Source organism: Anopheles coustani, chromosome 2, assembly GCF_943734705.1.
Source record: "Anopheles coustani chromosome 2, idAnoCousDA_361_x.2, whole genome shotgun sequence".
Classification (NCBI taxonomy): domain Eukaryota; kingdom Metazoa; phylum Arthropoda; class Insecta; order Diptera; family Culicidae; genus Anopheles; species Anopheles coustani.
In genome coordinates, this window is record NC_071289.1 from 37,989,354 (window position 1) to 38,004,718 (window position 15,365).

At 44.2% G+C, this 15,365-nt stretch overlaps 2 protein-coding genes across 4 annotated transcripts; one reads left to right on the plus strand and one right to left on the minus strand.

Annotated features, from left to right (window-relative positions):
• The first annotated feature begins 1,698 nt into the window (after window positions 1-1,698).
• LOC131267257 (adenylyl cyclase-associated protein 1) lies at window positions 1,699-12,868 on the plus strand. 3 transcript variants are annotated; one of them, XM_058270086.1, is made up of 10 exons: window positions 1,699-2,649; window positions 2,704-2,713; window positions 3,571-4,672; window positions 5,393-5,574; window positions 8,732-9,398; window positions 9,482-9,677; window positions 9,780-10,140; window positions 11,057-11,439; window positions 11,533-11,676; window positions 11,779-12,868. In XM_058270086.1, the coding sequence occupies exons 1-10, from the start codon at window positions 1,699-1,701 to the stop codon at window positions 11,860-11,862; spliced, it is 4,080 nt and encodes a 1,359-aa protein (XP_058126069.1). In that variant the 3' UTR covers window positions 11,863-12,868. The 3 variants fall into 3 exon arrangements, with proteins under 3 accessions (XP_058126069.1, XP_058126068.1, XP_058126070.1); XM_058270085.1 differs by having other exon boundaries at window positions 1,699-2,737; window positions 3,601-4,672; XM_058270087.1 differs by lacking the exons at window positions 1,699-2,649; window positions 2,704-2,713; window positions 3,571-4,672; window positions 5,393-5,574 and having other exon boundaries at window positions 9,022-9,153; window positions 9,212-9,398.
• A 633-nt stretch (window positions 12,869-13,501) lies between these two features.
• On the minus strand, window positions 13,502-15,365 carry LOC131262672 (dolichyl-diphosphooligosaccharide--protein glycosyltransferase subunit 1). Its single transcript, XM_058264726.1, has 2 exons — window positions 14,716-15,365; window positions 13,502-14,641 (listed from the first exon to the last, which is right to left on the minus strand). The coding sequence occupies exons 1-2, from the start codon at window positions 15,290-15,292 to the stop codon at window positions 13,839-13,841; spliced, it is 1,380 nt and encodes a 459-aa protein (XP_058120709.1). The 5' UTR covers window positions 15,293-15,365; the 3' UTR covers window positions 13,502-13,838.

The window sequence follows — 15,365 nt, forward strand, 5'->3', positions numbered from 1 at the left end:
TTGCTCACTCCTGCTTGTGGCGGTTTGGATGAATGTGGCAAATCTAAGCAAAGCTCTTATACTAAGGAGAAATGTGTTCTAAATTTTAAAACAGAAAACTAACTACTCAATTATTGCAACACTCATCACTGAATCTCATTTCTTATTTATTTGATTTGTTATTCATTTTATGCTAACTACTTCATTATAAAAAATATGATACAACGAAATATCAAAAACTTGCTCCCATCTTGCAAATGGATATTAATCCCATAGAGTACATAATTTTCGTATCGTATGTCAACAAGAAGAATGAATAAAGAAATGACCAATTATTGATTCTTAGCACATCAAATATTGACATAGTTTAGCAATTTTTTTTTTTGTTTCCTTTGTACAGGTGATTAATATCCTTTTATGAAGAAAACCGTCCCTCCGCAACAGTTTGTTTGAGCTCAATTTAATGTTGTCCAATTTCTCTTCATTTGCATAATCGACGGTCCCTTCGGAAGGTGGTTGAGGTAGCAACATTTTGAACCGTTACATGGATGTTTGAACTCTGAACATTCCACACGAAGTGTTACTTCAGAGAGAGAAGGAAATTTAAAACGAAGCTATTTGATGAAGCCAGCAGGAAGGTGCTGTTTTCGAAGAAACGATGAATATTTGTATTCAAATAAAAAAAAGATCTTTTTTAATAAGTACTGGGTAGCGTAAACTGATAGCAGCGTAAACATACTCATAAAATATTGACTGATGTGATTAGGCTTGATGTAATATTTCATTTTCTTCGCCGCCCGCCCGCAATGGAAAGCAACAATTGTAACAGGATCCTTGCGCTTGCCCTTCTCGCTCGCGTTGGCGTTTGGTTTTTCTTCGGCAAACACTTTTCCAATTCACCGTTCACCACGGGGCGGCTGCTTACACTGCCTTCTCGATGGTCTGACCTAGTTATGCTTGTTTACCGTAGAGGTTAGTTTGCTAAACGATGTTTCACCCTTTATTAGACCCCCAACCAACTACACCCACGTCCCATTTACCCCTTTTGCTTTTGCTGAGAGATTATTTCATCCCTTGCTAAATCTCCGTGCGGTTAGCGAAGGCGAAGAAGAGAGGTGACTAGTGGGTACGTTAAGGAAAACCACTGATCCAAAGGAGACCGAGGATGGACGATTACATGATGCTTTATATAAATCCCTACACGTGAAAACCGCACCTCACACACGAAGGCGATGCCCTCGAAATGGGGAGAGTGTTTTCGAGAAGAAATGTATTTTTAAACCCCTTTTCCGGAGAACAAACAAATACCGGTTTGGGGACGATCAACAAAGTGGTGGGGTTGTGTGTTCTTGGTTTTTGAAATATTTTTTTTTTGTCGATCAACTGTTCTTCTTGATGCCTCGGCGAAATGCGATTGAATTGGTTTTATATTTGCGACATTCATCTGAAGAAACCCCTACAAGCAGTGTGAACATTTCTCTATCGAACATATGGAATCAATCGTTTATAAGTTTGTGGAAAATCAGGAAACGAAGTGATGGGCTTGCAAATGTCAGCTTTGCGGTATATATCAGAAATTTAAAATTGTCCTTCTTCCGTAGTCCATAAGTTTGAGAGTTTAATCCTGTTAACCTGTAAAGTGTGTCAGTGTTTGCCGGTGGTGTGTAAACCGGAAAGCAACGCCCAGAAGCAACTTTAGACTAAACACTTGGTGTCAGCATGTTTTCCTGTTGTCGCTGCGTGAACCCCAAGTCACCGAAACAGAAAGGAAAGTCCTCATCCGGCAAAGGTGACAAGTCCGCCGGTTCCGACGATTCGCACGATGAGGACGATCAGCGGATCGAGCCGGAGGAAAAAAATACTACGAGTGCCTGTCAAAACTCGGCTGTGGACAATTTCTCGCAGGACGACGAGGAGATCAAGATAGAAATAATTGAAAATTCCGATAACCAACAATCGTACTCGGGCTCGGCAGCCACCACGGCCGTGCTGAACGGTTCGTCGCCGGAACCGAAACACCCGGAGGCGGATGCTTCCCCCGCGGAACCACGTCAATCATCGCCCGTGGTGGATAAGCAACCACGCTCCGGTGACGGGGGTGGTAGTCATAGCGGCGAGGAAAGCAATGAATCAAATCTTGCTGACGTTGCCGGCACCCCTGAGCAGAGGCACGGGGAAGAGGATGCGATCGCCGATACAGCAGCGAATGCGGCCGGGTCCACCTCGTCCTCTCCGGCCAGCAAAACTCTTTCCAACACCGAACGCGGACAGACGGACCAATCGGGACAGTCGTCCTCGGCCGTTGTGACCGAAATCGAGACGAAACTGCCAAACGAATCCACGGATGCCGAGTCTACGGGCGATGCGACGAACACTCCTCAGGAAATTCCCACCACCGTAGGGGAGATTGTAGGCCAGCTGTCGGGCGAGATGCTGGAAGAGCAGCGTAAGGAAAACGGCGACCCATCCCAGCAGCAGCAAAGCGAAGAAAAATCGGTAGATGAAACCACCCAAATGATTGTGGGGGTTGCCCAGCCAACATCTCCCATGCGTAGCCCAAAGCAGTCCGGCTCTCCCACGGAGAACTCGTGCCATAGCCCACGCAACGATTGCGAAGAATTAGCTGCCTCGGTTGGGGATAAACCGCCGAATGAGAATGAGCGGCCACCAGCGGCGGTGTTGAAGTACGACAAAGCATCGGCGCTGGAGCTGGGGCAACAGGAGGACGAAGATGGTAAGGATCAAAGACTTTGGTCAAGTCGGATGGAAAAATGACGCCTAATTTGTGGGCACTTTTCTCCTCTGTGCCTGGCAGCTTACGCCTGCTCCCGCAATGCCATTAACCGCTAACGTTGTACGCCTTCCCTCGGGGCGCCCCCGCCCTGCGATGGAGCGCTTTTGCGTGTTGTTGTCACACTGAGCGCACCTTTGGGAGTATAAGCTGCTGTTGTTGTTGCTGATCCCATCGAGTCTGTCCTAGCATTATTAGCTGTCCTAGAGTTACGTTAATTCGCTTAATACGACAAAACATGTTGATGGCAAGAGATTGAGGAAAATGTTTAAACCACCAATATTGCCTATAGAAAGTTGCGTAACTTTAGCATGTTTGTGTAAAATTTAATTCGATCTCTAGATCATATCACTCCATTCTATACGGCATTTTGAAAGGGCAGATATAACAGGTCTTGATAAGACAGCCGAGAACGTACGAGTGGGAAATTCTATTCTGAGTTTTGCTTTAACAAGAACATTTTTACAAAGGAAAAGATCTGAATATCTTTTGCAAATAAAATACTAACAATTATCATATAATTTATACACTTCCACTGGGAGAGCAAAATGCACTGTTACAACCTTTAATAAGCAGGATTTTTATTACTCGCACAGTCACAACATTTGCAGCTAGATTTCCGCAGGAAAATGTTTTTACATGTAACATTTAATTTAGAATGCATTTTCACTTTATATCATAATTTTCTATTGCGAGATTCAAAGACTCTGTTTCAAAGGTGAACAACGTTAGACGGACATTATGGCTTACCCCTCCCGTGTTACATTGTTACTTTTATGTCCATTTATTAGATGAAAAAGTGGACCATGTTGAACCTTCGGATGTTGAAGCTTCCGTTGAGCAAGGAACGGTTGTGACGGAAAAGTTAGAAGAAAAACAGCACGATTTACCTCCAGGGGCGAATGTGCTTGGGCAACAGGAGGATGAATGTGAACTAACTTCCCTCGTTAACCCGGTCTCGGATATAGCATTGGACGAGGAATCTCTCCCACCACCACCAACACCACCGATCGAGGAACTTGCGGGAACCGATGTTGTGGAGGAATCGCACAACCGGGAGCAAAAGCTATCTTTGGCATCGAAGATGGAACGCCTTAAAAGTGAACCAAGCAATAGCGAAGAAACGATCGAGGAAACAATCGATGTGGATAAGTTTTTGCCACGTCCGAGTGATAGTAAGAGTGATGATGACAATCCACTCAGCAGCACCAGCGGTACGAGTGTCGATGGTGATCCGGACGGTGGCTCACCCGTGACTAACGACAACGAATCAAGTGCCGAAGCTCGAGACATCGAAAACGTGGTGCCTCCTGCCGCAGTGACAGATGCAACGGCCGCAATAGCCGGCGTGACCAGTGATCCGTCGGAGGAAGAAGAGGCTCCCCAGTCGTTGACTCCTTCCCCGCCGGACGCCGCGGTCGACCCGCCGGAAGAAGACGATGGGCTGGTGGTGAACAGCAACGATCAGGTTTCAAAAACTTCCAGCGAAGGTCGCGAATCAAACAACGACGATACCTCGACGCTGTCCGAATCGGTCCCGAACACCGTCACCAACGGGGGCAGCCCGTCCGGTGCCGAGGCGGACAACAGCAGCAGCCGCAAGGAGTCGGTCAACAGCGACGACACCACCATCCGGACGCAGGTTTCGTTCCGCGAGAGCTGCCTGTCGCGCCGGTCGTCATCCAAGTCGTCGATCAAGAAGAAGGTAGCCTATTGCGATAGCACGGAAGTCATACCGCCCCCGGAGTATCCGCCGCCGGAGGATGACGATTCGGTGTTTTCCGATTCGGTGCCACCAAAGTTGCCCCGAGGCGACATGTGCACACCATATGCTACCAAGCGAGGCTCGCTGCCGGGCATGATCGCCCTGCCGGATTGGTTTGCCGAGGATCGATTAATGATGTTGGTATTCTCTTTTAAAATTAGTGTTCCTACCGACTGCTACCAGCTCTTGCTGTCCTCATGCATTGGCTACGTTCGTGTAGTGTTAACATTACGTCATCTAGACATCATTCTAGATTTCATTCATCAAACATGATTACTTCATATTTTATGGCACTTTTCTGTCTCTTGTACAGTTATCAATTTTCTCATATACATGTTTTTATACATACATCGAACATTACGTCTTATTATGATCGGCACATTCAGTTTCACTCCATTTTTTACTTCATGTTTGAATATCTTTTGTTTAAGTAGTTGATCCCGTTCGCTGTAAAACGGCTAACGGGTTTCTTTGTTGTCAATCAATTCGTTTCGACTACCTTTTTCAAGTATGTTTTATAACACAGGCACGATTTTTTGAGCAATTGATAATTTTTGCGATTCATTGTTACATTTGGTTTGCTCCACGCTTACCATTATCCTCATCCAAATCATTCATCATCGTGCATTCATGTAGCCTTGCCTAAATAGTCTAGTTCTCCTAAACTGTCGCTTGCCTAGTAAACAATACTGACTAAATCGAAGCTTTCCAGTTCGCCGCTCTACAGTCTTTTCGCCATACATGGTGGAACTATAGTTCGAGTTGTTAATCGTATCGCTACCGAAGCTTATAAAGGAATCAAATGTGATCTAAATTCCTTACCTTCTTATCGTGCCACATTAACCCCCCACCCCTAGGGAAGAGGGTGGCATTATGGAGCCGCCCACTACACCCATTGGCCGTGATGAGCTGGCATTACGCAGGCATCGGTTCTTCTCGGAATTGCTCAATGCTGCCCATGCTGCCGTGGAGCATCGTGTTCGCTTTGATCCACTTGGGCCAGAAATTACCAAGGTCCCGACGGAGGAGGATGCCGAGGGTATAACACAACATGCACCATATTTTGCCAATATTTTTGTCCATAATTTCTCCTTAGGATATATATGTTGCCTTTCGAGATTGTGTTCTTCCCTTTTCTCGGCTTACTTGGCGGCTTTTGTTTTCTTACTTTCGGTGCGTTATGTTTGTAAATATTACTTTTGTTTCGTATGTATCATTGGTTTCCCTTTTTCCGACATCTGACTTTGGCGGTTTTTTGTTTTCTTGCTTTTGATACAGTTTAGTTTATATAGTCCGGTTTCTTATTTACTTTTGTTTGATATTGATACATATCAATCATAATCATATCATAACTAGATTTGTCTATTTTTAAGTTATAAGCTGTAGTACATAGTATAATTTCATAAATATTGCAACAAGCAACCAAATATGCTTGAACGATGTGCACATGAGCCAACGTTTGAAGAACAGCTGGTACTTTTATGGTTGTCCGTTTTAGATATCTGCTAATCTTATCTAGATTTATCATATCCAGGGCGCAGTTGATGTATTTAATGCATTCTTCGATACCGTTTTGAGCGTTAAAAAAAATAGGTAACAAATTCTAGAACCGAACACCTTATGCGATATAGTTAAACAACACATCCAGGGAGTGGCTTTTAGCGTAAAACAATAATTTTGGTCGTTTCGTTGTTTTAATAATTAAACGAAAAAAATAAATTTACTGAATACGATGGTTCGTACTATCCCTACACTATCTTAATTTACATACATTAAGATGGGGCAGCCTGGTGTTTCTTGATATAGAGAAACGTTGATGTGCTTTCAAAATTCTCAGTATAAGCATCCACCGAGACCGCACCCTCCCCTGTACGAGAGGACTGACTATCCATGTACACAAAGGGAAAAAATCTTGTGAGCCCTTAAAGGGCCGGCATGACCAACACGGTCGTTACGCCAAGAAGAAGAGCATCCATGCACCATTTTAAAAATGAGATTAAATGAGGCAAAATGAGATTATTCACACTCAGTTCTCATGCGTCTAAAAGAAAGTACCGCTTGGTTTTTCTGTCGATTGATGGGATCACATTAGCGAAGTGTTGACGTGTATCATGCATTTCCATTATCAATTTATTTTATTTTTTATATTAAATTTCAATCAGTAAACGCAACTACTGTAGGATATTTCTATGTTTCTAGAGAACAAAAACTTGATAAAATTTACTAAAAACCAAAAACAGTAAATTGACAAAAAAAGTTTGCTGGGTTTCAGTTGTTATCAGAAAGGGCTAGTTTTTTTTTAATGCTGTGGTCCAGATATTTGAAATGTTTTTTTTTTCTTATAATCAACATTGAGAGGAAGCAGTACATTTATTTTTAGTTTATCATAAAATAATTTCAAGTATAAAATATATAAAAACTACTTTCTGTTTTCAACTTTGTATAGATTCTTTCGTATCCTCAGGAAGCGTCAGATACGTGTTGAATTTAAAGAAATCAGGGCGAATATAAGGTCTGTATTGCGAAGTCGAAAGCAATCCAGCGCCTTTTAAAACTAAGTGTACTGAGAAGATACCGCAAACCCATAGCTTGGCGAGCCCTGATTTAGAACACATGCTAATATGTCGGAAACACACACATTAAGGAACCATCGCAATGCTAAGTGTGTGATGATGATGATCATGTGCAGATGTTCGCAGGGTTACGCGGGTCAAACGAATGTACTGTTCCGTACCACACTCTCACTTGTTTGGCTTTCGCACGTCGGAAGCAGGGAGCTGACACCACCATCCCACCCTTCGAGGGGCGGCTAATCTAAAACACGGCCACCGTAAGAAGCATCAGCCTGGCGCGATGGGCCTTGCTTGTCCTGTCGGGGTGCGTCGTTTAGTAGTGTCGAGCACGTCGCATTGCGCGATGACACACACGATCGCTGGGATGGCGGTGCGCGCGTTCTGCTGAGTTGCTCTACGGTGCTTTAATAGCGATTTAAATTTAGCCCGAATTTTCTCCCCATTCCAACCACCGGAGGGACGTCGAGGTGACGCACCGGTGCACGGAGATTACCCCCGCGTGTTCGCGCAAGTTCATACACCACGTCCAATTATATACTACGCGATCACTGCCAAGAAGTTAACGTTCCCCCGCAGACGTATTTCTCCAAAGTGCCGTTCGCGACCTTGTTCTAGTGCGGGGCTCGGTGGTAGGATTAGTTTTTCCTCTGGGTGGTGGAAATCCAGGAATTTCGTAACTTGCCACGCGCGTGTGTACACCTTGGTGTTTGTGGCGGATGTTGTGTACGATTTATTTAAGAAAACTTTCTGCGAAGGTGCTGCTGTAGTACTTCGTACAGCTGGTTGCCAAGATTTGCGCCCCCTCCCTTTACTCTGTTGGTGGTGCTTGGTTTGCTTTTTGGCCGCCAACGCACAATCATCCCGATTGTGTAGTTGTGTGTGCGGATATTCCTCCCCTCGGGCTGGGTAACACGTCGTTGTTGATGGTGGGTTTTTTGGTTGTTGAATGGGTCAAACGTTGAGCGCCTGCTTTGGGCGCACTCTGATCATACATGATGTGAAAACGTGCTCTAATCCAGGTAAAAGTGTGCTGCTTTAAAAATGTTACTTATCAAAAAACGGAACATAAAAATGTGTTGAATGTTATCATAGACTGGCCGTTAAAAGGTCACGTTTACTAACTTTCTTGTTTGTGTGTAGCACGACGCTAGTCCCTCATTTTTATTGTACACGCACTATGGGACACCGATTTCTCGAAGAAAATAGATGACAATCCGAGTTTAAACATTGATCGATAATACACACTTAAGGGATTGACAATCATCTACTGCCTCAAATGTTCCTTCCTTCACAATGAATCATCTAGTAGGCATAAAGTGTAGAACATAAGTAATTACTACTAAATACTACGATTACACAAGTTGAGTTAAACTATAAATGATGTTTTTGGGAATCAATTTCACTATTTTTCATCAAAACATTGCAACAAGTAATGAACTGTCGTACCAAAAGAAAGTGTAATTTAAAGTTTTTAATCAAGAATCAATTAAAATCTGTTTTAATCATGAGTTTCTGCTGGATATGGTTTCTTGTTTTTCTTTCCATCATATGTGATAGTATTATGGCAAAGTAAATTACAAAAAAAAAGCTAATCTCATTTCTTTGTATCTCCCCGTCTAATAGACTGCGATCCAGACCTGAAACCATCATCCGCGCGTGAACTCGAGGGCTTGATAGATCGTCTGGAGCGTATCGTTGATCGTCTCGAGCGTACCGTTTCCGCCCGTGAGTTGGAAGAAACCAGACGCATACTGCGGGACGCTTGCATCGTTGGCAAAGCAGTGATCCTTCCCAAGCCATCCGGTACTAACACACAAGCTCCCCGAGCCGTAGAAACTAGTGCCGTAGAGGATAACGATCAGGAGGACGATTTGCCCACCGTGCTGCCCTCGACACCACCACCGTCGGCGTCATACTTGCATCAGCAGATAGACAGTCTAGAAAGCACCCTCTTTCCCGAGCTTACCGATTTACCGACCCAGGGATCCGACGGGGTAAAACAGCGGCGATCGGAACAGCAACAGCAGCAGCAAGACCATTTCACTGTAATACAAACCAAATCACGCGATACTTTAAGCCATACTAATCTATTGATCGCCCAAGAGCAAGGCAACGCAGTATTATCAGTGTCCTCGCAGAAGAGCAGCGCCGTAACGGGACCCGCGAGCACGATGAGTATTAAAGCCTACGACGATATTTTGCAGGGGTCGTTCGCGGACTTCTTTGATCTCTCCAACCAAATTGGAGACGATGTGGCCACTCAGGCTCAGTTTGTGGAGCAAGCGTTCGAGTAAGTTGCTTCCCAAAAAACCCGGATCGGTTGCAATCGCTTCGCTCCGTTTGCTAACCGTTGTATCACTTTCCTATTTCCAGAGCCCAGTATAAGTTCCTGGAGAAGGCAGCGACCTCGAGTGCACCGTCAAATGCTGACCTGCAGGAATTACTGAAACCTACCTCGGATAGGATTGCGGTCATCCAAGAGTTCCGCGAAAGGAGTCGTACCTCGAAGTTCTTTAACCATCTGTCGGCGATCAGTGAAAGTATTCCGGCCCTTGGCTGGGTTTGTGTGGTGAGTGTGGCAATCTGCGTGTGCCAAACTATCTGGTAGGAGCATTTCATAAACTCGAGCCTATACATTTATCTTTCCCAATATACTGCTGCCTCAACGTAGGCCCCAGCTCCTGGACCGTATGTGAAGGAAATGAACGACGCGGGCCAGTTCTACACCAATCGCGTGCTGAAAGACTGGAAGGAGAAGAACGCTACTCACGTCGAGTGGGCTCGTAAGTGGATCCAAACGCTAACAGAACTGCAGGCGTACATCAAGCAGTACCATACGACTGGCTTGGTATGGGGCGGTAAGAATAAGCCTGCCGTGGGTGGTGGCGCCGTACCACCACCGCCTCCACCCGGTGGCATGCCTCCACCACCGCCGATGATGCCGCTGGGAGATGTAACTGCAGCCGGCGGTGCCGGGGACGAGCGAAGTGCACTGTTCGCCCAGATCAATCAGGGTGCAGACATTACGAAGGGTAAGTATCTAAGTACAAACCGCAGCTCAGTATAACTCAATAGATTTTATAGAATTAGTTTTTTTAATTGGACATTTTGAACATTTCTAGATAATTCTGAACATATGCTACTAATTAAAAGTTAGAGTTTTTGTTTTAAATTTAATTTTATTCGATTTTCCACATGTACAAGGTGCACGACGCTGTTTTGCAGTAAATAAAATGACTACAGTTTTTTTCTGATATTGGCACGCCGCATATAAGAGGAATAATTGGTTTTAATTATTTATTATTAGTTCACTGCAAAAATTCGTCACGCATCTTGTAAATTGCGGTTATCATACACATTGTATAATATTAAATCATTCGTCATTTGGAATAGGAAATACATATGTGATAATGGTACCAATAGTGCTGGCGCATTTAATCATGTAACTAACAATGTAATGTAATTTATTAATGCCAAGATCACACCATTTCACATATTTATACCAATTATGATCGAAACACCATTATTCTTCTAAAAGGCATCTATTTCCACCGTACACTGACTGTAATTTATTTGTGAAACATATTTTAAACAGAACGGTAAAATTAATCATAAACCAACGCATTGGACTCAAAGACCAATGTATTTTGCTGTGAATTATAGCTTTAAGGAAATCATGGCATACCTTATAAATTTTTAATAATTCCAGCATATTAGTACAACCTAGTTTGAAAATATTATTTTTTTAGCCTTCATTTATTACGGTATGGGAAGGTTTATCTTTTGAACACTCCGTAGAAGATCAAAGAACATTTCATACTAGAACAAATATCGCTATTGAATTTATCGTACCTACCCTATAGGAAAAATGAAATTGTGGTGTTTGGAAAGAAAATTTTCCAGCCTCACTTTTTTACAATTATGTTTTTTTTTTGTTTGTGTTTCCAGGTCTGAAAAAAGTGACGGCTGATATGCAAACCCATAAAAATCCTGGCCTACGATCGGGTCCCGCCCCATACAAGGCACCGGCGGGCGTAAGCAACGGAACCAAATCGGTAGCCCCACCGGCCGCTGCCGTCGCCAAACCACCAACCTTTACGCGCGACGGAAAGAAGTGGCTGATCGAGTACCAGAAGAACAACCACGGTCTAGTGGTCGACCAGGCCGAGATGAACAACGTGGTGTACATGTTCCGCTGCGAAGGTTCGACCCTGACAATCAATGGCAAAATCAATAGCGTTGTGATGGATTCGTGCAAGAAGTGTTCCCTGGTGTTCGATTCGCTCGTCGCTTCGGCCGAGTTCGTCAACTGCCAGAGCGTTCAGATGCAGGTGGGCATAAGGCGCGCACGATGCGATGTCTGTGTGACATGCAATAATGAGGTATTAATTTTTTTTAACAATGGCAACTGTCTTTCGGCACAGGCTATCGGCAAAGTACCAACGATTTCCATCGACAAGACTGACGGATGCCAGATGTACCTTTCGGAGGGTTCCCTCGATGTGGAGATTGTGAGCTCAAAATCTTCCGAAATGAACGTGATGATCCCGAAAGGCAACGGTGATTATGTGAGTATCTCCGCCCGCGATTGAACTAACGTTCGGGCTCGTCAAAGTACATACGTACGACTCCTAATGTTCCTTCCATCTCTTCATCTTGATCTTCCCTAGGCCGAGCAGCCGATTCCAGAGCAGTTCAAAACGGTAATCAAGGGCGCCTCGTTGAATACCACCTGTGTCGAAAGCCTCGGCTAAAGCAGCCCCCGTTACACCTAGAGTTCGGGGCACAGTTCTATAGTACCCGTCGATCGAAAGAATGCGGCATAAACCGCTATCGTGTGGTCCGTTTTGCTGTGAGGTTTTGTGCGTGACGTTTGTTTTATTGCAAGTGTAATAATTATTTATTCGCATGTTTTCCCGCGAAACAGCGAACGAGCGATGGTGGGACAAATTGTAATTGAATATTATCTAGAAGATAGAGCAATCAAGCAAACAAACAAGCAAGCATTCAATATCAAATTGCATAATTTTAAAGTTAAAGAAAAAGGAACACAACATAATGGAAACCATCCGACACAAAGGGCAATGGCGAAAGTAATTCTTTAGTTAAGAAGATACGTTTGATAACGAATGAAAAGCAAATATGATAAATTTATATGAAACAACGTTAGTCTGGCAACCATTACCATACACTTGCATATGCTTTTTTCCCCATTCGAAGAATCCTTTCGATTCTCTGGGCATAATGTGTTGGCCCTGACCAATGTACATTGTGTCGTGAACTGTTTTTTCTATGAAAATTTCCTCTTTTACTCTGCATCTACTTTTACTTCATCATTTGATAATGCTTCAGTAGGATGGTCTTCCCATAAGATATATACTATTTTTCGTAAGATCGTTACAAATTTGATATCAAACGTTTTGAGGAGAGCAGTGTACCCCTCAGCAGCATTTTAATGGAAAACGAACGAACGAGATATGCATAATGGACATCAGCCACATTAACAATCCTAACCACCACCCCAACCCTACAGTCTTATAATCACGTGAAGGAACAAAATTTTAGCCACAGTTGAAGTCGTCGTCGTCGATAAACATTTGATTTTCTATATACGTTTGGGAAGGAACATGACTAAACTGACCAACCGGAAAAGCAGTATACACAGATCATCGCAGAAATCGTGCTCATCAATCACTATTATGTAACAGAAATTAAGTGAAGTAAATTGAATAAAGCAAGAACACGTTGCATTCAACGAGACGTGAGAAAGTGTCGTGTCCTTATAAATTATGGAAAGAAAACATATTTTTTAAACAGTTAAGCAACTACAAATTCCAGTGGTCGTAAGTAATGATGTACAGTTGGTCCCCGCAGTACGCGAATGTTTGGGACCGGACGCAATCGCGTATATCGAATTTTCGCGTATTGCGGATTTCCACTGCCTTTTCGTTTATACCTCATATTGAAGAGTTGACACTGAGAGGGAACCGCTTATTTAACATATCTTTTATCGAAATCACTAAAAAGTGTTCCATTTCTTACATTGCATAATTATGTCTTTGTTAAAAAGTGCATATTAAAAACTTCATTCTACCAAAACAAAGTAAAATTGACTAGTCAGAACTCAAGCAACGCTATGAGCTGTCAGTTGTAAAAAATCGCGTATTGCGAATTCGCGTATATCGAGTATCGCGTACTGCGGGGACCAACTGTAATTTGTTCACTGGAATAGCCAGTAGCTGTGTATTTTATGCGTAGAAAAATTTAATGTTTTATTTTTTATTGAAGAACTCAAATCAATCTCCAAATTAATCATTTTCTATAAATTAACACACGATAAATCGAACACACCAAGTCATCCAACAGCAAAACAAGACTTCTTGTAGCTTCTTTTTAAACTTTTTGTTTATTCATCTACTTTGTTCAGACATTGTTTGTGGCGGCACAACTGATTTATTACCCTCTAGAAGTTGGAATATCGGTCCGATGAAACAATAATGGTTTCAGCTAACACATGGGATTGATCTTGGTATTGACGATAACATTCTTACGTCATATGTGCCCAGATGAAGGGATGGATGTTTGAATTAGGATTAACATTCGAATCGAAAAAAAAGACTCAACTGAGAACCACGTCCACAGGAAAAGGTGCACATTGCTAGTGTTTTATGTGGAATAAGAGCAAAAGAGTAGTGCACATAAAAAGTAATCGCCAGAATGGACACGATTTCTATTCCTTGTGCTGATGTGGTTCCTTCTCCTTGATGATGGAAAAGTCTAGCCGCATCCAGACGATCACGAAGACAAACAGCACCCAAAGGAACCCGACGACCAGCAACGGTTCTTGCAGCATCATGACGCGGGAGAAGTTGTACTTGAGATTAAAATCGTTGATATGATTTTCGACCAGATTGCGCTTGCTGAACGAAACCACCGGACGTCCGAACGTGTCGAGGTAGGTGTAGTGCAGCGAGTCCGGATTCCGCTGGACCGAGTATGGTGCGATCAGCTTCACGTTGGTGGATCCCTCCGGCAGGATGATCTTAGTCTGCACCTCGTCGATCACCATGTCGTCGAAGATGTGATCGATGACGCGCATCTTCAGCAGGAAGTTGTCCCCATTTTGGAACAGATACTCGAAGCTCGGCACGTTGTAGCCCAGGGTGTAGTGCGTTCTCCAGCCACCGAACAGGGGGAATCGTGGGCGCAGGTCAAGCTCAACCGCATCCTTCAGCGTACGGAGCGCGGAGGTAGAAATGTTTCCGTTCGTATCACGGTAGTAGACACCGGTGGCCGAGGCAGGCAGTAGCGTTTTGTACGACTTTACGCTTGGCTGGTTGGAACGGGAATCCTTTTGGTAGTCGTAGCGAGAGAACGGTCCCTTCAGCTCCGCGCCCGAGTGCACGATGTCGATCGTCTCCTCGACGGCAATGTTACCCCAGTGCGATACTTCGATGGTGCGCTCCAGGCGGGTCACCGTCAGGAACGGAGTGTAGTTTTCGAAGTGGATGGTCATGGGTTCGTGGGCGAATGCTGCAAGAAGTATTGAAAAAAGAAATGCTTTACAGTGTCGTACCATTGAGGAGAGCAAGGTTTTGAACATGTACCTGGTACGTTATCGTACGCTCCATAGGTAATCGTACTGTCGGCCTGCGAGCTAGGCTTGAATTGGGTGTAGCTTTCGACATTGCGCGAACTCAAGTGAACGGTGGTTTTCTGCGTTACCGTAGGGTACGGGGAGTAGAAATAGACGTTCCCGAAGTACTGCACCAGCTGCCGGTCACTTTGTCCGATCGCCGAGGGGAAGGGTTTGAGTGAGCGCGAGAACACCGTCTCGATGTACACGACCGGGTTCGACGAACCGGCTGGCAGAGTCATGCTAAACGTCACTCCCTTCGGAGTGCTGGTTTCGGTAAGCTTCAACTCCTTTTTGGCCGAATCCTTAGCTGAAATAAAGGCCAACCGTTCGCGATCTGCTTCGGGCACAACGAACAGATAGCTGCTGATGGCCTTTTTCGATTTGTGCTCCAGCGTGATTTTGTAGGAAATTTTCACCAACTGAGAAGTCAGATCTATCGTCCGATCGACGGCTTTATTTTCGATCTCCATGTCGATTGCGGCGTTCACGCACGCACCAACGAGCAGTACGATGACGCCGACGCGCCACGGGATAGATTTCGTCATTTTGCCCGTCGGATGGGTGGATTCTACGGCGTCCTAAAACTTTTTACCGGCACAGCAATCAATGAGGTGTTCT